This window comes from Brassica napus, chromosome C9, assembly GCF_020379485.1.
Source record: "Brassica napus cultivar Da-Ae chromosome C9, Da-Ae, whole genome shotgun sequence".
Classification (NCBI taxonomy): Eukaryota; Viridiplantae; Streptophyta; class Magnoliopsida; order Brassicales; family Brassicaceae; genus Brassica; species Brassica napus.
Genome location: NC_063452.1, coordinates 38669931 through 38691459, shown reverse-complemented (window position 1 = coordinate 38691459; position 21529 = coordinate 38669931). Strand labels below are relative to the sequence as shown.

At 37.1% G+C, this 21529-nt stretch overlaps 1 protein-coding gene and 1 pseudogene across 1 annotated transcript; one reads left to right on the top strand and one right to left on the bottom strand.

Annotated features, from left to right (window-relative positions):
* Positions 1 to 301: 301 nt before the first annotated feature.
* Positions 302 to 811, bottom strand: LOC125592651 (secreted RxLR effector protein 161-like). The gene is made up of 2 exons (XM_048767976.1): positions 614 to 811; positions 302 to 523 (listed from the first exon to the last, which is right to left on the bottom strand). The coding sequence occupies exons 1-2, from the start codon at positions 809 to 811 to the stop codon at positions 302 to 304; spliced, it is 420 nt and encodes a 139-aa protein (XP_048623933.1).
* Positions 812 to 4468: 3657 nt separating this feature from the next.
* On the top strand, positions 4469 to 7151 carry LOC106403528 (annotated as a pseudogene).
* Positions 7152 to 21529: the final 14378 nt, after the last annotated feature.

The following is a 21529-nucleotide window of genomic DNA, read 5'->3' as shown; positions in this document are numbered from 1 at the left end:
TCCTTTGAAATGTCACCATCTTCAATGGCTTAGTCATGACATCAGCTAGCTGCTCCTCTGTGCTACAGATAAAGCTTGACCACTCCTTCTTTAGTTAAGTCCCTCAGAAAATGATAACGAACCCTGATATGCTTGGATCTCCCATGCATTACTGCATTCTTGGATAGCTTAATGGTAGAAGTATTGTCACAAAACAGCACCATCTCGTCTCCTTGTTCATAACCATTCTCCTTCAGAACTCTTCCCATCCCAATAGCTTGACACGCACATGTTGCTACTGCAACGTACTCGCCTCCGTGGTTTAAAGCGTTACTATAGGTTGCTTTCGTGGTGACCACACAACAGCACCTCCGCTCATTAAGAAGACATAACCCGAAGTGCTTTTGCTGTCATCAACATCTCCGGCATAGTCACTATCGGTGAATCCAACCAGTCCTGCTTCTCCCTCCTTTTTGTACCAGATTCCGTACTCCATCGTTCCCTTAAGGTAGCGCATGATTCTCTTCGCCACTGGAAGGTGTAGCTATGTAGGATTGGCCATAAATCGATTGATGAGACCTACTGCGTACATCAAGTCATGACGCGTCGCAGTTAAGTACATCAAGCTTCCTACCATCTGTTTGTACAAGGTTGAATCAACCTTGTCGCCTGCTTCATCACGACCGATCTTCTGTCCAGGAACTATTGGATTGCATATTGGATTGAAATTCATCTTTCCAAACCTCTCGATCACTTCAGCTGCATATTTCCTCTGACAAATGAAGATACCATCGTCCTTTTGAACCACCTCTATGCCGAGGAAATACCTCATCTTCCCTTAGTCGGTCATGTCAAACTCTTTCTTCATTGATGATTTGAACTTACTCAACAAACCCTCATCATTACCAGTAAACAACAAATCATCGACATAGATACTGACAATCAGAATCTTACCTCCTTCTCGTTTTATGAATAGCGTTTGCTCACTGATGCTGCTTTCAAAACTTTCCTTCATGAAATAAGCTTATATGCGACTGAACCAAGCTCGTGGTGCTTGTTTCAGTCCATATAAGGCTTTGTGAAGCTTGTAAACCATATGTTGCTTCCCAGATGCCTCGTACCCTCTTGGCTGTTCTACAAAGACATCCTCCATTAATTCGCCGTGTAGGAACGCAGACTTTACATCCAGCTGATAGATTCCCCACCCTCGTTGAGCTGCTGCAGCGATGATCATCCTCACGGTATCCATCCTCGCAACTAGCGCGAAGACTTCTGTGTAGTCAATCCCATACTCTTGAGCATAGCCTTTCACTACAAGTCGAGCTTTGAGTTTGTCTACTTATCCTATCTCGTTGAACTTAGTCTTGTAGATCCACTTCACACCAATGGCTTTGGCCCCTTTTGAAAGTGTTACTAAAGATCAAGTGTGATTCTTCTCAATCGATCTTATCTCTGCATCCATCGCTTCTTTCCATTGTTTTTGTCCTATGGCTTCACTGAAAGTTGTTGGATCAGAGATAACCATGAAAGCAATCGTCTGGATTAGAAGATCAGACTTTGCCATGTTTGCCTCTTCTTCAGTGTCTGATAAGTCATCTCCAGACGTATAATCATCAGCCCAAACAGGTGGCCTTCTCAGTCTGCTTGTTGTGGCTGATGTACCCACTGTGGCTGCTTGCATTGGAGCGGGAATGTCCTCAGTCTGCTCTGGATCTTCTTCTGGTTCTTCTGCTTCTATCTCCTCCTCTTCGTTTTCATTTTCATGACACTCATACTCATCTTCCCATTCTAGCTCGATGCTCTGGTCCACCAAGTAGCTATCATCCCAGTTCCACTTCTTTTCTTCCTTAAAGATCACATCCCGGCTGATGTGAGCCTTTTTCTCAATTGGATCGACCATCTTGTAAGCTTTTGATTCGCTGCTGTATCCAATCATGACATACTTGACACTTCTGTCATCGAGCTTGGTCCTCTTGACTTCAGGTATGTGAGCATAACCGATGCAGCCAAAGACTCTAAAGTGTCCAACTGATGGTTTGCTTCCACTCCAAGCCTCTTCCGGAGTCATGTCTTTAACGATCGTTGTAGGTGACCTATTAAGAACATGATTCGCCCATTGTACCGCATCTGCCCAGAAGCTCTTTGGTACCTCCTTTTCCGAAAGTATGGCTCTCACCATGTTCATCACCGTTCGGTTCTTACGCTCCGCGACGCCGTTCTGTTGCGGAGTGTATGCGGTGTTGAGTTGTCGTTTGATCCCATGCTCCTTACAAAATTCCTTGAATTCAGTGGAGTTGTATTCTCCTCCTCTATCTGTTTTGAGACACTTAATGAAGTTTCCACTTTGTTTCTCCACCCGCGCCTTGAACTCTTTGAAGATGATGAAAGCTTCTGATTTCTCAAGCACAAAGTATATCCAAGTTTTACGTGAGAAGTCATCAATGAAGCTTATTAGATACCTCTTCTGGCTATTAGATGGTGGAATAATTGGCCCACACAGATCAGAGTGGATAAGCTGTAGCTTCTCGGTTGATCTCCACTTGCTCTGTTTTGGAAAAGGAACTCGGTGATGCTTCCCCTTGACTCACGCCTCACATGAGATCTTTGTTAGACCAATGTCTGGTAGACCTGTAACCATCCCTTTGTTGTGCAGAATCTGGAGACCTTTGTGGCTGAGATGTCCATATCGATGATGCCATAGCTCTTCTTTGTTTACAGTATCCACTTGCAGGCACCTTTCCTCCTTCATCTTTTCACTTCGTTTTCCTAAAAGGATGAACATCCGATTGGCGCTCATGATGGATTCTGCAATCTTTCCCTTTGTTGGATGGAATATGCTACATGTATTCTGATCTCCTCCTTTGAACAACACGTCTAGAGCCTTCTCTTGGAGTTGTCCAACGCTTAATAGGTTGTTCTTCAGCTCAGGAACGTGATATACATCACCGATCACATAGCTTATTCCATTAAGCGTTATCTTCACCACTCCTTTTCCATTGACTTAGCTTGTGATTGTTGCCGAGCTTGACGTTGTGTGTGAAAGTGGTATCCAGACTTGAGAACATGCTTCTTTCTCCACACATATGATTCGAACATCCTGAATCCACGAACCAAACGTCTCCTCTTCTCGTTTCAAGTTCAACATGCGCCATGAGTAAAACTTCATCATGTTCTTCAATCTCTCCGAATTGTGCTCCATTGTTCCCACTTGGACACTCAAAGGCGAAATGTCCTAGCTTGTGACAGGAGTAACACTCAATCGTAGCTTTGTTGAAAAAACGTCCCCTGCCTCTTCCTCGACCTCGACCTGTATAGGTTCCTCTGCCTCTTCCTCCCACGTTCAGAGCTTGAACTTCTTCTTCAAGAGTGCTTCTCTTGAACTTCTTCTCATGGACAGATAGTGAGCTCTGCAACTCATCTATTGTCATGCTTCATGTGTCCTTAGACTCCTCAATGGACACGACCACATAGGTGAATTTGTCGGTCAGTGTTCGAAGTATCTTCTCAACAATCTTCGAATCCGACATCTCTTCACCGTTGCTTCTCATCTGGTTGGAGACAGTCATCACTCTCTTGAAGTAGTCGTCAATACTCTCATCATTATTCATAACGATAACCTCAAAGTCTCTCCTTAGGGTTTGGAGAAGAGATCGCTTCACTCTTTCATTCCCTCCAAACTTCCTCTTCATGGAATCCCAAATGATCTTGGATGTTTTGCGGTCCAAGATCTGTTCAAACACTACCCGATCAATCGCCAGGAACAGGTAATGCTTGACTTGATGATTTTTCATCTTCAACTCGTTGAGACTCTTCTGCTGCGCTGCAGTTATCTCAAGCTGCTGGTTCGATGACACCTTCTTCTATCAAACTCCATAATCCCTTGGCTCGCAAGAGATTCTCCATCAGTTCACTCAAATGATCATAATGACCATCAAAGTGAGGAATTTTCGTGAGTGTTTTGTCTTCGCTCATCTCTCTTTCTTTCTTTAATCAGTTAGATTCGTGTTTTGCTCTGATACCAAATGTGATTGCAAACTCAGAGAAATACAAATATTGCAGTGAATGATCCAATCTTATTAGTCTCGTATCAATGAGGTTTTTTAGAAATACAAGTACTGAAAACAAATAACAAAAACAACCTGAAACTAAGGACACAACTCCTCTGACACCACTAAGCTACTTTGAAGCAAACAGAAAAAAGACCAAGTAAACTAAAGAGAACAAGTCTCTTTTATTCCTAAGCTTGCCGAAGATAAAGACACGTCAACACTTCCTTGCTGGTCTCCAAAAAGATTTTATTTCTGGTGAGAGAAAAACAAGATCTTCAGATATTTTTATATTTTCCGATTCTCACTTTAGGGTCTTAGTTATCAATTTCGAAGTTTTTAGCTGCTAAAATTTGTTAATTTTTTTTCCCCAGAGAAATCGAAGGCGGAAGGAAATAAGTTAAGAGGAGGATCATCTAGGGAGGGAGCAAACAAACAAGATCATGATTGTAATCTTTCTCTTCTCTCTCTCTCTCTTTTTTATAACGATCAAATAAAAATCATCATCGTGATGTTGATACTGTTGCCTCCCACGCGCGTCTACTTTCTTATTAAAATCACACAGAGTTGAGCAAGCAAAAACCGATTTTATTTGTGCAGGAAACGAAGTTCGTGAAGAGGTATCCGTTTAGAGGATCTTCTTCTTCCGCCGGAAAACACTCGTCGCCGCCGCCACAGACTGTCAATGGTGAAATAACTGAAAACCATTTTTTGCATCTTCTTCTTATTGCTTTCTCTAATTTCTTGGTTACAGTGGCTCACCTAAGAGTCGTACGAAATCGATCACTCTGTTCTTCTCCCTCAGAGGTCGCCGGAGCAACTTAAGTCCATCCGAATCGTGATGGTATCAAATACTAGGCCGACTCTATGTTTACTTTATTAATCCCGTGTTCTCTCGATGTTTCGTTGGGCTTTTACTTTTGCAGGTGAGCAGAATCACGGGCCGCGACGTGTCTCTCCGATACCCGAGCATGTACTCTATTTCGGAAGCAACAGGATGAACCGGACTAAACCGGAGTAATGCTAGTCTTCTTCCCGTTTTGGACGAGAGCCACGTGGTGTCGTCGGAGCTAGCCGGGGATTTGCTTTACAGGAGAGTCGCACCTCACCAAGTTTCCATGAGCAGAAACTCCTGGGTTTCTGGCAACGACGACATTTAATAATCTCTCTCGCGCTGAAGGAAAGTGCTTGTCTGAGCTGAAGTCGGGAGGGATGATCAAATGGGGGAAGAGAATGCGCGTGCGTTTCCAGAGCCGGCATAAGGAATGTTCTAGATTGAAGGAGGAAGATGGTGGGAACGAAACAGAACCCTCTGATTTATGCAGACGAGCAAAAGCTTGACGACCGAACCCGTAAGAGATTAAAGCTGGTTGAATCCAGCACTGGGAGACTCCCTCAGAGGGCAAGGGTATCTGATCAGAAGAAAAATAACAAGGAAACCCAGATCTTTGTTTATAAGAGGAGATCACCTAACCAGTTTATCGACAGATGGTCTACTGAGAAGTAAAAAAAAAAGATGTCATCTTTTGAATTTTGGATTTGCTTCGGATTCTAATTTTGGAGTTTTGGTAGGTACAAACGAGCTGAGAAGAACATGTTGAAAGTGATGAAGCATAAAAAATGCAGTTTTTGGCAACCCCATACTAAGACCAGAGTTGAGGTTTGAGGCGAGGAAGCTCATTGGAGACACGGGTCTGTTGGATCATCTGCTTAAGCACATGGCTGGTAAGGTGGCTCCTGGAGGTCAAGATAGGTTTATGAGGAAACACAATGCAGATGGGGCAATGGAGTATTGGCTGGAGAGCTCTGACTTGGTTCACATAAGGAAAGAAGCTGGAGTTGATGATCCTTTTTGGACGCCTCCACCTGGTTGGAAGCTCGGTGACAGCCCTACTCAAGATCCTATCTGCGCTGGAGAAATCCGTGACATCAGAGGAGAATTAGCTATCCTGAAAAGGTAGAAAGCATATTACTTACTGAGTTGGTTGAATGATGGCAAATTGTTATTCATATCATCTGTCTTTGTCTTGAGAAGAGAATTGGAGAAACTCGCTTCAAAGAAGGACGAGGAGCTTGCAATGATGATGAATACACTTATTTCCTGTGTTACGAGTCAGAACGTGGACCACGATAATATGATGCCTCTAGCAAAGGTAAGTGCCCGAAACAAATTATTGATCTCTATCTTGTGGTACTCTCTAGTTTGATGCTAACATTTCTGCTGCGTCATGTCAGGAAATCTACACGGATCTGCTGAAGAAGAAAGACAAAATTGAGGACCAGCTAGTGACAATTGCAGAAGCCTTGCATAAAATGGAGGTATATCCCCCATTTTGAGTTTCTGAATACAAGTACACCTCTGGCTAGTTCTAGCTGAACCATTACTTCAGTGTAAAGTTTTGTAAATTTGCTATGATTGTAGTCAAAAGAGATGAGAACCCCCTTATATGTAGCAGATGCAAGGAAACTCCCTTGGAGAATATAAACTGAGTCTATTGCAGCTTTGCTGATAAAGAAATGTGATATAAATATTGCAGGAAGATATGTGATGGCTTCGGAGGACAGTGGACGGGAACTGCCCTAGAAAGCCAGACTCAACAGAGATGCCTTTGCTACTAGAGGATTCACCAATAATGAAGACACTAGAGGGTGAAGTGAATAGGGAAAACCAAATCAAAGAGCTCCCTCAAAAAGGAAGGAGAGATGAACGCCCACTACTTTCACTTAAGAACAACACTGGTTTTAGAATCTGCAGGCCTGTGGCGAGTTTCTCATGGCCACGAATCTTTTCAACCTTTAAAGCTCTCACTGGAAACTGCAAGTGAGCTCTGATTTGGTTTAGTCTGGATTTATAAACTACAAGCAAGCAGGTATTTACAGCCATCATTTATTACAGAATTTAAAGCACTGAGAGAAGTTATTATATTATTCTTATGGAAATAATTGACAATTTTGAAAAGTTCCCCTCTTTAATTTTGGTATTTTGTCTCTGGTTAAGTATATATAGAGGGGGTATGACATGATTCAGCTTATCATAGAGACCATATATTTCACTACTGGGATCAGATGGTTGATGGTTCTATATTACTGCACATTTTTTTTATCAACGAGACGTTTATTACTATACATACACGTACTCAGTTCTTAAGGTTTTTTATTTCAAATCCATTTCATGCAGTCTTGGTTTTGAGAAACTGGTATGTATGTATATATATCACGTAGATTAATTTTCCCCATTGATAATTGAAACAATAGTCGCGAGTTTCTAAAGGCAAAATCAATCAAATATGAACGTAGAGAATGTTGTGGTAATTAACTGGTCCAGTCTTGTTTTCTGGATAATAAGGGCCCCTTCGATAGTTAATATTTGACATGCGCTGGTTAACCTCTGTTTTAGAAACTTTGTCTTTCGGATGGGGTTTCCGCCCGGTAGTATTGTGACTTTTCACAAAGTATGAATTTTGATAATAAATATTAACATCAAATATCAAATTTTTATATTTATTCAAATTAATGTATTAATTGAAGAAAAAATCATAGAAATTTATTTTGCTCACGAAATGTAAATTTGTAATATAGTATAATATATACTAGAACTTAATATGCGTTCATGTGTTTGATTTAACTTGTATTGAACATAAACTCATAAATCGCTAGTTTTATAAAAAAAATTCCATGTATATTTTTTATGTTTTGTAATTTGAGGATTTAGTTAATCCCATGAATAGATTATCTCCCTTCAACACATGCGATTTAGTTAATATTTGTACAATATTAATGATGGTCAGTATATGAATATTGATTTGGTTAGATACGATTTGGAATTGTAATTACTTAATTTAAATTTATTTTAAATATGGTGGCAGAATCTGTAAATAAAAATAAATATAAAAATGAAGTTTTTAATTTATTGTAAATGTAAAGGCTAAATGTGTAAATAAAAAGAAGTACTAAAAATACTGATATATATGTTTCAAATTAATTTTTATTTATATTGTTATCCATATTTACAAACAATATCAAAATGTACTTCAGTTTTAACAATATATATATATCAGAGACTACGCCGGTCTGAATTCAAAGGACACCTAAAGCGCATCGAAGAAATAATGTCCTTTAGATATAGTTTTTTTTATTACATGTTAAAGTATGTAATCAGAACAAATAAAGTATTATTAAAACTATATTTTTATTTTACATTTTTATTATTTTTAACTTCAAATAAAATATTTTAGCTGATTCTATTGATACAATCAACCATTCTATTTAATGGTTCATAAGCAATACTCAGACATGGATAACTTCTTATTAACTTTCTACCCGAGAAATGCTAATCTAAGGACATTTATAATCAAATTATATTTAATTTAAATTGTATAATTTATTGATTTTTTTTTTAAAAGGACATAGCTTAATTTACGATATAGGTTTCTTCAGATTTCTGAATCTTAAAATTACAAAAATTAAGAAACAAAAAATAATTTAACTTGGAAGATTCAGGGTGGAAAATACAATACTTACGGCGGACATAACAATCAAATAAGTGAATAACAAAGGATACAATTTTTCACAAAATGCTGAAAAAAAGGATGACAAAGTATCTTTATACTAGTATTATGTGTGATGCTATGACCCGGGAAATAGAGTCAACATAAATGTGTTATTTGCTCTAGACAAACCAAAACATGACAATTTTAATTACAAATTTTCATTCCTTTTATTTTATCGTAAAATAATAAATCTAACTAAAAATATACAATTCAAAAGTAAAACATTAGTCATTTGGAAAACACACATACAATATTTTGTTAAAAAAATAATAAGCATTGAAAAAAAAAAGATAAACATTATTGTCCAATTGATTAAAAATGTAAATTGGTTTAATATATGGAATCAAATGCTCATATACTCTTAATCCAAAGGTTCTACGCGGTATTTACCAAAAATGACTCAAATTTTGATTTTAAATGCAAAAGTGTTTCCTAATTCAGTCAAATGCCAAAGTAACCCAAAAAGCTAATGAAATTACAACAACTCCCTCTTCTTTCCTCTCAGATGACTTTAACAAAAATGTAATAACTAACACCAAATTTGGTGTTTTGGTGTCAATTATTTTTTCACCTCCAACAATGACACCAAATTTTACACCAAAAGTAATATTATATATTATTATTTGATATTTTGAGTTTTAAATTTTTTAAATTTTTATTATTTTCTATTGATAAATAATTATTTTATCACAGCTAGATTATTATTTATATTTCTATTATTTGTAAATGATAAATGATTATAGTCATTTAATAATTTATTTTTAAAATAAATGTAAAAAATACAAGTTTAAGTTTTTTTAATTATGTTGAAATAAATTTAAAATACAAATAATACAATAAATCTTTACTTAATTACAAATTTTATAGCAATTGAACTATATTATTAAATGAAACATATTAAAATATGTATTTTAAAGATTAGCTGTGATGAATAGTGTTACATCAAATTTGGTGTAACACGATTCACATTACACCAAATTTGGTGGGATGGTGTCAATTTTGGTGTTTTGTTGGATATGAAATTACACGAAATTTGGGGTTTTGGTGTCTTATTGAAGATGGCATGAACATGAAAACACCATCCATTTCTCATTTTTTTTCTTATGTATTCTCACTAATTTATCTTATTTTTGAAAGTTTTTCATTACATGGTTTTTATCTTTCACTCTTTCAAAGGTAGATCTATAAATTTTTGATATGCCCATGTATATTTGTGTGTTTATATGTTTGATTCTAAAAGTTATTGATTCAACCTAATATGACTTTTGTTATTATTTAAGCATATATTTTTTATTTTTTTTGAAGTTATTCTCTGTTTTGAAGCCATTTGAATGTTTTTGAATTTGTAGGTTTTTTCAAATCTAAGATAGATTTTGAAAGACTTATTAGAAGATTCTCGGATGACTTCTTGGGAAGTCTTCTAATACATTTTATGCTAGAAGACTTATCACGAAGCCTTCTGTCCAAAGTGTACAAATTTTAGATATGTATTTTGTGTGTTTTATATATTAGATTCTAAAAAGTTATAGATTTAACCTAATGTGATTGTTTTGTTTATTATTTAAAGATAAAAATTTATTTTTGAAGTTTTTTTCCTTTTGAAACCATTTGATGCTTTTGAATATGCAGATTTTTCAGATCTGCGTCTGACTTTGGAAAACTTTTCAGAAGACTAATGTATTTTATGTTAGAAGACTTCAGGAAGTCTTCTGAAGTCTTCTGTCCAAAGTGGTACAAACTTTGAATATGTATTTTTGTGTTTTTTATATATTAGATTCTAAGAATTTATAAATTCAACCTAATGTGATTGTTTTGTTTATTATTTAAGCATTAAAAATTATTTTTGAAGTTTTCTCTGTTTTGAAGCTATTTGAATGTTTTTGAATTTGCAAGTTTTTTCAGATCCGAGACAGACTTTGAAAGACTTCTCAGAAGATTCACGGAAGATTTTCCAAAAAGTCTTCTAATGTATTTTATGCTCGAAGACTTTCCACGTAGTCTTTAGGAAGTCTTACGAAGTGTTCAGCCCAAAGTGGTACGGATTTTACATATGTATTTTTGTGTGTTTTTATATATTAGATTCTAAAAATGTATAAATTCAACATAATGTAACTGTTTTGTTTATTATTTAAGCATAAGAAAATTATTTTTGAAGTTCTGTCTATTTTGAAGTAATATGAATGTTTTTGAATATGCAGATTTTTTCAGATCTGAATGAGACTTTAGAGGACTTTTCAGAAGACTCTCGGAAGACTTCTTGAGAAGTCTTCTATTATATTTTATGCTAGAAGACTTCTTAGGAAGTCTTCCAAGAAGTCTTCCGAAGGCTTATGCCCAAAGTGGTACAAAGGGATGATGTCAAGTGGAGTTCAAGCTTATCTATGTTGAGGAATTATATCTTACTCCATGTGTAATAGTTTTGTTTATGGTCTGTTTTATAACTTGTATGTATACTATTTTAGTTTTGAATTCTTTTGTAAATTTGAAGAGATGTTAATGAAAAGAATTTGGTAAATGTATTCACGTTTAAAAGTACTTGACATTATTGAAGTTATTGATACAACATGCCAATAAATATTTTAACCATTTCTACCCACTCATAACAAAACACAACAACACAAAAACTTAGTCAAATTTACTAAAACTAAGAGGGAAAAGTTTTCAAGAAAACTTAGTCAAATTCACAAAAGATCAAAATATAATTTTAAGTGAAAGTTAAAATTTAAATCTCATGGAAGTTAAAATTATATCTTATGATCTAAGAAGACACATTAAACCACATGACTTGATATTCTTGAAATTACTTAACACTTGAAAGTTAAGAAGTCTTCTCGGATTAGTTATAAACATTAGTATACATAAATATTTGAAATCTCATAATTATCACCAAATAAGTTATGAATTTCATTCAGGAGCCCTAATATTGACTAATATACATGAATTAATAAGAAAATATTGAAAAGTCATTGTAATTGTAGAGAAAATGAAAGTTTATTAAACATTGACGTAGAAGGAGAATACTTCTACGAAAGTCTTCTATTTATGTCATTTTTGCAATAGCAAATTTACAAAGGAAGACTTCTAGAGAAGTCTACTCTATAGCAAACATCTTGATAAATCTTCCTTTGTAAATATTAGCTTACTTTTGAATTTGAAAAATCCTCGAAAATACCAGAGAAGATGTCTAGAAAAGTCTTCTCTCGTATCCAAAAGTTTGAACAAAAGCCCGGGATAAAATCCGAGAAGACTTCTTAAGAAGTCTTTTCATTAATATTAAAGTTTTTATTATTAATTGTCATTTGCAAAACTAACCTACGCAGACTTCCTGCTGCGTCTAACTAATGTCTGGCAGGCAAGCTACCTTGATCTGTCTTCCATGAGATTCATAGTTGCATTACTTTATAGCTTCATTCTTCGTATACAAAGCTGATTAAGAATTGTTTAAAAATTCATTTTTAAAATTTTCCTTTTTTCACCCTATCCCAATTTTTCTTTTGCTAGGCCCATAACGACAATGAGAAGACTTCATCTAACAGTAAAGAAGACTTCCCAAGAAGTCTTCTCCAAGAAGTGTATGATTGATAGAAGTGTTCTGTGTAGTGATTGTTTGTCTAATTCGAATTATCTGCAAAGTTCTGGCTTGGTTCAAACGGTCGATTCCTTCCATCGACGCATCTGGATCAGATCATGCGCCTAGAGCCGTGTTAGCCTGCTACGGTTTGACTGTATCAGATGGCGCTCTGGCTCGGGAGGATTGGGTCGACTGAGTAACTAACTGATGATAAGCATGTTCGTTTATTGACTGAATGAATCAATTGCTTTACTTTGCTAAGTGGGACGCTAAGAGCACCTCCAATTGGGGGGGGGGGGGTTCTACCCATTGGAGTTCTAAACTTGCCATATATGTATATGTATATATATTGTATATGTGTATGTAGTTGTGGGGTCCATTATTTTGTGGAGAACCCCTCCTAAAGTCTCTTAAAGCTTTGTTTTAAGAGACTTTAGGAGGGGTTCTCCACAAAATAATAGACCCCACAACTACATACACATATACAATATATATACATATACATATATGGCAAGTTTAGAACTCCAATGGGTAGAACCCCCATTGGAGGTGCTCTAAGAATTATGTTGCTTATGCCTCCTTGTTTTGGATGCAAATCAGGACCAGACCCGAAAGGGTAAAGACATAGCATGATCGTGGGACTAAGGCAAGAAGGAAGGATGGTGGATTTGGGTAGATGTAGGACGGTTTTAACTTGTAATAGCCCATAGCAAAATCACTTGTTAACTCGAACCTCAGTTTATCAATTCAAATCGTATTATGATTGCTTGACTTGTCTGAAAATGAAATAAAACACGAAAATAATTCTAAGTATAGAAAACTTGGAAAACGGCCTAAGTCTGATAGAGGAAGTCGAGCCAGACTCGTACTGATGGTACAGGTTATTACTTCTGGAAAGTCTTGTCGAAAGTCTTCTAACATATAATTCACTAGAACACTTAAGTCTTATGGCGGAGTCTTTTCCTATTTCTCCTCTTTCATAACAGATCTGAGCGTTTTGGTAAGTCTCCATGTCTGATTTTTCATTATTTGGTAACCTCGTGTTGCTTAAAGCTCTTACCTCTTTCCAAAACTAAACCTATCCAATCTCTTTCTAATCTTTTTGAACTTAAAAACACCAAACTATATATCAATTTCTTATTTTCTGTCTCATGTCCTTCTCGAGAAGTCTTCTATAAAAAGTCAAATTTTGATAACATTCGGTCAATTGCAAAACTAACTTTTAATCCGATAAGTCTTCTCATTTTTTTTGGTTAACAAAGAAAATTTAGAAGACTTCAAAAGATGTCTTCTCTAAAAAAATACACAAAAAGTCAATTGCAAAACTGACATATGCATTGCAAAACTGACATATGCAATGCAAAATGTCATTTTTCCCAAACTAAAACTTCCAACCTCTCTCTAATCTCTTTAAACTTGAAAACACCAAACTTTATAATAATTTCTCATTTTTTGATCATGTCGTCCTCACTATTTTATCTTTTTTGCATGTCTTTTATTACATGTTCTTTTATTACATGGTTCTCATCTTCCACCCCTTTATAGGTATATCAATAAATTTTGGATATGTATTTTTATTTGTTCTATAAAGGTAGTTCTGTCTCATCTTCCACTCATTTTCTCTGTTTTGAAGCCATTTGAACGTTTTTGGATATGCTTGTTTGTCAGATCTGAGTCTGACTTTGGATTACTTCTGGAGAGTCTTCTCGAAAGTCTTCTAACATATAATGCACTAGACTGGAAGTCTTCTGACAGAGTATTTTCCCATGTATCCTCTTTCGTAACATATCTGAGCGTTTTGGTAAGTCTCCGTACTTGATTTTTGTTCATTTGGTAACTTCTTGTTGCTTGAAGCTCTCACCTTTTCCCCAAACTAAAACTCTCCAACCTCTCTCTAATCTCTTTGAACTTGAAAGCACCAAACTATATATCAATTTCTCATTTTCTATGTCATGTCTTTCTCACTAATTTATTTTTTTACATATTTTTTATTACATGGTTCTCATCTTCCACACCTTTAAAGTTAGATCTATAAATTTTGGATATGTATTTTGTGTGTTTTATAAAGGTAGATTTATCTCATATCTCACTCTTTTTATCTGTTTTGAAGCCATTTTAACGTTTTTGGATATGAAGGGTTTTCAGATCTGAGTCAGACTTTGGAAGACTTCTGAAAAGTTTTCTAACATACAATGCAATAGAATACTTTCTAGAAGTCTTCTGACGGAGTCTTCTCCCAAATTAAGTGGAGTCCAAGCTTATCTTTGTGGAGGAATAATCTCTAACTCCATGTGTAATCGTTTTGTTTATGGTTTGTTTTCTGATTTTTATGTGTACTCTTTTAGTTGTGGATTCTTTTTTGTAAATTTGAAGAGATGTTAATGAAAAGAATTTGGTAGATATGTTCATGTTTACAATATTATCTTGCCACTTGTACTTGACATTATTGAAGTTATTGATACAACTTTGATAGTAAAACATAATAACACAAAAATTGAGTCAAATTTACAAAAATTGAGGGCGAAAACTTCTCAAGAGACTAATCCACAAAAGATCAAACATTATATAAGTTCAAACATATAACACTTTCACAAGAAGTCTTATGAGAAGTCTTCCGAGAAATCATCCCACTCTCAATTATGGTTTACTCTGCTTGAAGGGGAATATGGAAGAAAAAGGATAATGGAAGATTTCCAAAAGGGATAAACTCAAACCTCAGTAAATAAGGAAGGATCAGAAATATTGAAGATATAGTTCTACGAGAAAAAGGCAATGTGGCCGACTTTGGAAGACTATATAGTCAAAAATAGCTTTTACTAAATGCCAAACATGTTTTCGACGAGATGCTTATTCATTTTCGTAAAATCAACGATGCAGAGACTGAAAACAGGATCTGAAGATATGGATCGGCGAACCAGACCACAAAACAGGCTGCATCCTAAACGCGGCCAGGAACGTAGAGAAATCTAGGAAAAAATGATTTCCTTACTTGCCATAGGGGGTGGATAGACACACAGATAAGAGGAAAAGGAGAAAGAAAAACAGAGAAGAGAAAAACCCGAATCTCCAAGAAGATTAAGGTATGTCCAACTTGAAATTTTTTGAAATCATACTCGAAATTTTTGTCGGAAAGTACTAAGAAATAAAACGCCTAGTATATTGCCGTAAACCTTAGGGAACTTAGAATGTGGGTGCTTAGTCTTGCGACATAATTCGTAGAAGATTTCCTCTATCTCGTTCTATTGTTCCTTAACAGTTCATGCAGATCTTGCAAAACCGATCTAATTAGCAACTGAAAAACGATCGTCATGCATTCAAAGCAGAGCCGGTCCAAGAATATTTAAGACCAGAAGGAAAAAAATGTGGCCGAAACTATAATCACTGATGGTCGAACCCAGGAATTTAAGAAGGAGAGATACGTGAGCTTTGCCACTAGACTGAGAGAAAATATGCGGCCGAAACTTATTTATAAAATAAACGGCCGCAAGAAAATTTTCACTCGCTTGATGCCACGGCCGGCTCTGATTCAGATCATACTCAACTAGCTTCCTAAAGAAAGAAAGGATTAGACACACAAACGTCGTCTTAAAATCGACTCGTTCCTAGCAGTTTTTTTCTTAAAAAAATACTCATTCCAAGTCGTCAACCAGAAAACCTCCAAATATCACAATCCCATCATCGTCTTTAAATTGACCAGGATTTTCTATCATCAGAAGAAGAACGTACGCAACACATAAATTGATCGGAGCCTTCCTACTTCATAAAATATAGGATGGACTGGGTACATATATTATACTCGTATACTTCCATGCTTCAATTTTTTTTTTTTGCTGAGCATCAAGAAAATGTTCTGGACAAAGAAAACTCTTGTAGGGTTAGGCAAAAACACACTTAGGCAATGCATTGTCCTATCGAAATCGTCTAAAAGGAAACGTCTATTTAAGATTTTTCTAAACGCTAGCGACATAGCCAAACTGTCAAAAATATAGTCTCAAGAACTCTAAGACATCTCTTATCGCAACCACGTCTTTAAAAAATCTGTACCAACATCGGAATAATAGCACGACGGTTAGCCAAAGTCATGAGAACCCTTCAAGTTAAAAAAAAAAAAACAAATTTCGTATAAGACTCAATATTATACAAGAAAACTTCAAACATAGAAGCATTGCTCCCAATTTCCATTGAACCAAGTGAGTCAGGGAAAAGCATCAAAACATTTGCGACAAAAGCCAAATCGACGACACAAGTAGCAGCAAGCACAACAAGGGGAAAGCCTTCTCCTCACTCGTTGACTAGATCTACCGCTGGGTGACTGGTTCGTTCCGCTCAAGAAATGAATATGTCATGATAATTCCTCTCAAAACCTACGAAAACGTCTCACACAAATATCATAGGGAAATAACCTTCACAGAAACTCAATGAGCAACACAAAGCAACTTTCGCTAAAGATCAGAATTAAAGCGAAAATGTTTCTTGTAAATCCGCGGAAACATCGCAACTTTGACGTCTCCTGACTGTGAGGCGGAGCTTTGTTAGGAGACGTAAAAGTTGCGATGTTTCCGTGGATTTACGAGAAACATTTTCGCTTTGATTCTGATCGTTAGCAAAAGTTGTTTTGTGTTGCTCATTGAGTTTCTATTAAGGTTATTTCACTATGATATTTGTGTGAGACGTTTTCGTAGGTTTTGAGAGGAATTATCAGACGTTTTCGTAGGTTTTGTTATAGACATAACATGTTTTACAAATAAGTGTTTTAGACAATTTTTGTATAGCTAAAAACAAAGCCCTATGATTCGTCTTTCGAAGACAAATCAAAACCTTCTCTCTTGGTAGTACGATCTACAGATAAATCTTAATACCCTAGTTATGGTTTAAGAAAAAAACCTAAATAACTAAGCAAGCAATGACTCCAATCATGATGCAAGACAGACTCGATTCACAAAAACATAACATGTTAAAACTAAACCATATTTATTCAAAATTCTAAGCTGCGTACGAAATGTTCGGGAATAGCTCTCACCTTAGCAATAAGGAAAAATGGTGTTTATGAACTACAGCTGCTCAAATAGACTCCAAATCTAAAGTAGGGCGAAATTCTGAGTCAGAACGCCCTTCGAACGGTTGAATACAGGTCTGGTCAAAGTGTACGGAAAAGTCAACCCCCTAGTCAAAAGTTAACCCGGTCAACGCTTGACCAATAATTAATTTGAATTAACCGACCGGTTTATCCTAACCGAATCGAAATCAATTTAAACTGGGTCAACTCACTAGTTGACCGAGTCACTGAGTTGACCGAGTCACCAAACGAGTTACCGGCGACGGTCACCGGCTGGCGAGGAGGGACGGCGGCTTACCGGTGGCGGGCGGCGGAGACGATTCCTGGCGTTGGTGCGTGGACAACTCGCGCGTGGATGTCAATACTTGTGGGTGCTCGTGTGGGCTCGTCCGGGCTCCGATTGCAGTGTGGCCGGTGACTACGGCTTCGTCTCGACGAGAGGAACAAGATGGTGGACTTTCATGGGCGAAACTCTCGACGGTTAAGAAGTTATAGTTGATTTACTTAACGGAAGAAACTAAACTCAAATGCACTGCGGTTTCCGGCTGTTACCTTCTGGGGCGAACGGTGGAGACGAGGTTGACGTGGTCTCGGCATGTGGTGGCACTGACGACGAGCTCCGGTGGCTCAGCTGCAGAGGTTCCCCACTCTTCTTCTTCTTCTTCTCTCTCTCTCTCTGATGGTTTTAGAAACAAAAACTGATGGGATGGTAGTTATAGACAAAACAATGGGCCTTCGGAAATGTGTATGGGCTTTAGCGGGCTAACAAATTCTGAGACCGAAATTAGGTCGTTACATCTTGTTCCTCAACTTCACTATAATCTGAGAATTATAAGCTCCGTACATCTAGATTACAAGAAGAAGCTTAAAAGAGATAATGATGTTTTGTATGGCTTAGGGTAGATAGTACTTAAGGGAGGGTATTTATACCATAAACTTTCTCCTAATCTAAACCTTAAGACTTCTTAATGATTAGCCGTATGTTTTTCTCTAATCTACTTGTCCATCCACTTGACGCTAACCATTTTGTGTTTGGTTCGGTCAATACATCATAATCTTCACATCTGAACAAACCAAAATATGTAAGCTTGGTTTCATCACCAAAGCTTTGAATCTTTTTTCAGTTTCTCATATTCCTTTATTGAGATTCACCATTATTATAGGGGTTGAGATTCTGATATCCATTCGTATTTTGTTTAGGTTTATTCGGATTTTGCATTTTCGAGGCTAGAGATTTAATCTTCATTTAGATTTTTATAAATTTTGGTTTGAGTTCGGTTCGGATATTTGTAGGTTTGGTTCGGGTTCGAGTATCCATTTAAATTATGTAAGCAAATTCAAAAATCCCTATATACCTTAAAATCCTTAAAGTTCAAATATATTTGAATAATGTATGATAAATATCTAAAATTAATATCTAAATAGGTTCAATTTAGGTATTTGGACAGAGAACCAGTATGTGGTTATGGTATTTCTCATGTTTTAAATTTTTTTTTTTTTGATGAAATTTTAAATTTATTTATCATTGTAAAAGAATATATATACAAAATTCACATGGGTATGGAAAGAATGTTTAAAACTTTAAGTAACATGAAATCTGAACCATCTACAAAGCAACCCCTTCAACTTTGGCTTCAAGTAGCATTTGGTGGACATTATGCAATTTCGCATTGTCTTGTCGACCATACGAGCAAGCTGTTCCACCGGTTTTGCAATGTTGTTGTGCTTCCAATCATTTCTCTCTCTCCAAATGAAATAGATTGTAACTTGCAGGACTATTCTCAGCAGAATAAAGGTAAGACGATCATAGGTACCTGTCTGGAGGCGCAAGATAGTGATGTCCCAATCTGGGTATAAGGGCAGGAAAAAAAAAAGATGATCTCTAGTCTCATCTGGCTCACCACAATTAAGACAACCTTGCGGACTTCCCCACCTACTCGTACGATGACCGGTTGAAAACCTGTCTCGGAAAGCTAACCATGTGATAAATGCATAGCGAGAAACACATTGAGAGAACCAGACCAGTTTACTCCATGGCACCTTGTCCTTACAACTTCGAATCTGTTGCCAAACTTCAAATGTAACAAAACTATCACCATATGCATCTGGTCTCGACTTCCAACGAACTCCATCTGCTTCGTGCTTCAGCGTTAGAGGAAAATATTTTATTTTCTGCACAAGAGCAGCTATTTGTTGGTCCTGACAGACCCATAACCTCCATTCTCCATCGACCTAACACATCACAGATTCTTTCATTTCTTGCAATTCCCATTTCTGAGTTCCAAGAGCACACTAGTAAGCTCAATCAAACGACCTTTTGGAAACCAAATGTCTGTCCAAAATTTCACTGTCTGACCATTTCCAATACTCATTCTTAAGAACTGCTTTTCCAAGAAACAAAATCTCAACAATTTCCTCCAAACCCATGAGCCTAGACCCGTGTCTTTTACATCTCATAGGGTCTCCCCATAAAGCAGATATTGCTTAACCCAAGCTCCCTATAACGAGGAGGATTGAGTACATAGTCGTCGCCCAATGAGTTTTAAAATGAATACCGTGCTTACCTCCTGAACTCTGTGAATCCCAAGACAACCTGCATCATAGGGACATCACACCTCAGACCAAGAAACTTTGGTGCTAGATGTATTAGTTGGAGATCTGCTCCACTGAAACGCTGAACACATACTTTCTATCTCATCAATACAAGCTTGAGGAAGGCAGAAATCAGCACACAAGAAATATGATGCTAGCTATAACTGACTTTATCGACTATAGTCTTCCTGCAAAGTGTAGAACCTAAAATCAACACAAAGTATTTGATAGTGATCGGAGTTTGACATAGGGAAGAGAAATGATGTAGGCAACGATATCTTTAGAACACAATGATGTTAAATAGTTTCCAGTATATGAATATGGACTTTATTGATTAATAAGATCAAATACAATGGATTGAACTAGATTAAGTGATACAAACGAGATCGGTAAAGAAAGAATCTAAAAGTGGGAAGACAACAAGATCGGTGTAAGTGTATAGCTCTCTCTAGGGTTTTCAACGTGTTCTCTTATGTTTCCATTCCTCTTCCTTTATAGTAAGCTGACTACGAGACCTCTGTGGTAGCTCCGCGATCTCAGCTTCTTGTTGCACGATCTCGGCGACCTCGGCGACTCCTTCTCGAGCTCGTATTCTTGCTACGGGCTCAAGCCCTTTAAGGCCCATGCCTTTGATCGCGGCCCATTATGGTATTGACCAAAATTGGGTCCAACATTTGTCCCCCAGTCTTTTTGGTTTATTGGGAAACTGAAAAGGCGTGAAACTACCGTTACTTGGCGATGTCGCGATTCTCGGGGAATGGGATGCCACGCGCGTCGTCTTGATTTGACTTTTCGGCCATTTTAGGATCGTGTGGTCGAGATTGAAAGTTTGGGGCCGGTTAGATCCTTGCGTTCTCGGGAACCTTTTTTTATTAATTATATATTACATATTACTGAGCAGATCGTCTTCTTCGTCACTTCGATCCTTCTTCTTTCTTTTCCATCTTCTTCTTGGTTTTTTCTCTCTCTTTCGCGACACTTCTTCTTAATTCGGAACTATGGCTGCCGAAAAGTTTGGATAGCATCTCAAGACGATTCTTAAAGGGAAATACATCGACGCCATTTACGATCTCTAGGGAGTCAGTTACGCCGTAGAAAGCGAACTCTCCGAGGACGGTGAGACTCCGGAGAACGTGAGATCGGGGTATTTTGGAGCTTACGCGTCTCATTTCGAGGCTGGCGGCTTATCGTTTCCTCTTCATCGTTTCCTTCTCGAGGTGCTGGCGGAGATCAAGATGGCGTTTACCCATATGGCGCCTAAATTTTTCCGGTAGTTCTTGGGTTGCTGGGTCCGAGCTCAGGAAGATGGTCTCGAATTTGGTCTCAGGGAGTTAAAGAAATTATGTGCCATAAAGCGAAACAACGGCTTCCCTGGCACGATGATTCTTGCTCCTCGAGGTTGTCGTGTTATCATCGAAGGCATTCCTAATAAGGATGATCGATGGAGGGAGAAGTATTTTGTTTTTAAGATAAATCCAGCGTCGGTCGGAGACTTTGATTTCGAGAGGATTCCTCGGGAATGGTCCGACGACATTGGTGAGTCTCATTTCGTCTTGGTAAAGGATGTCTGTTGTTTTCTTCTCTTTTTTTTTTAAAAAAAGAGAATTTCTTTTATTTATAGAGCCTTTTGGGGATGCGCCTATGTCTCCCGAGCTTTGCAGGTTAATGGAGACTTTGCGTCGAGGTAGCTCTCGCTGGCTCTCCTTTACACCTGACCGAATTCAAGCCACCTACA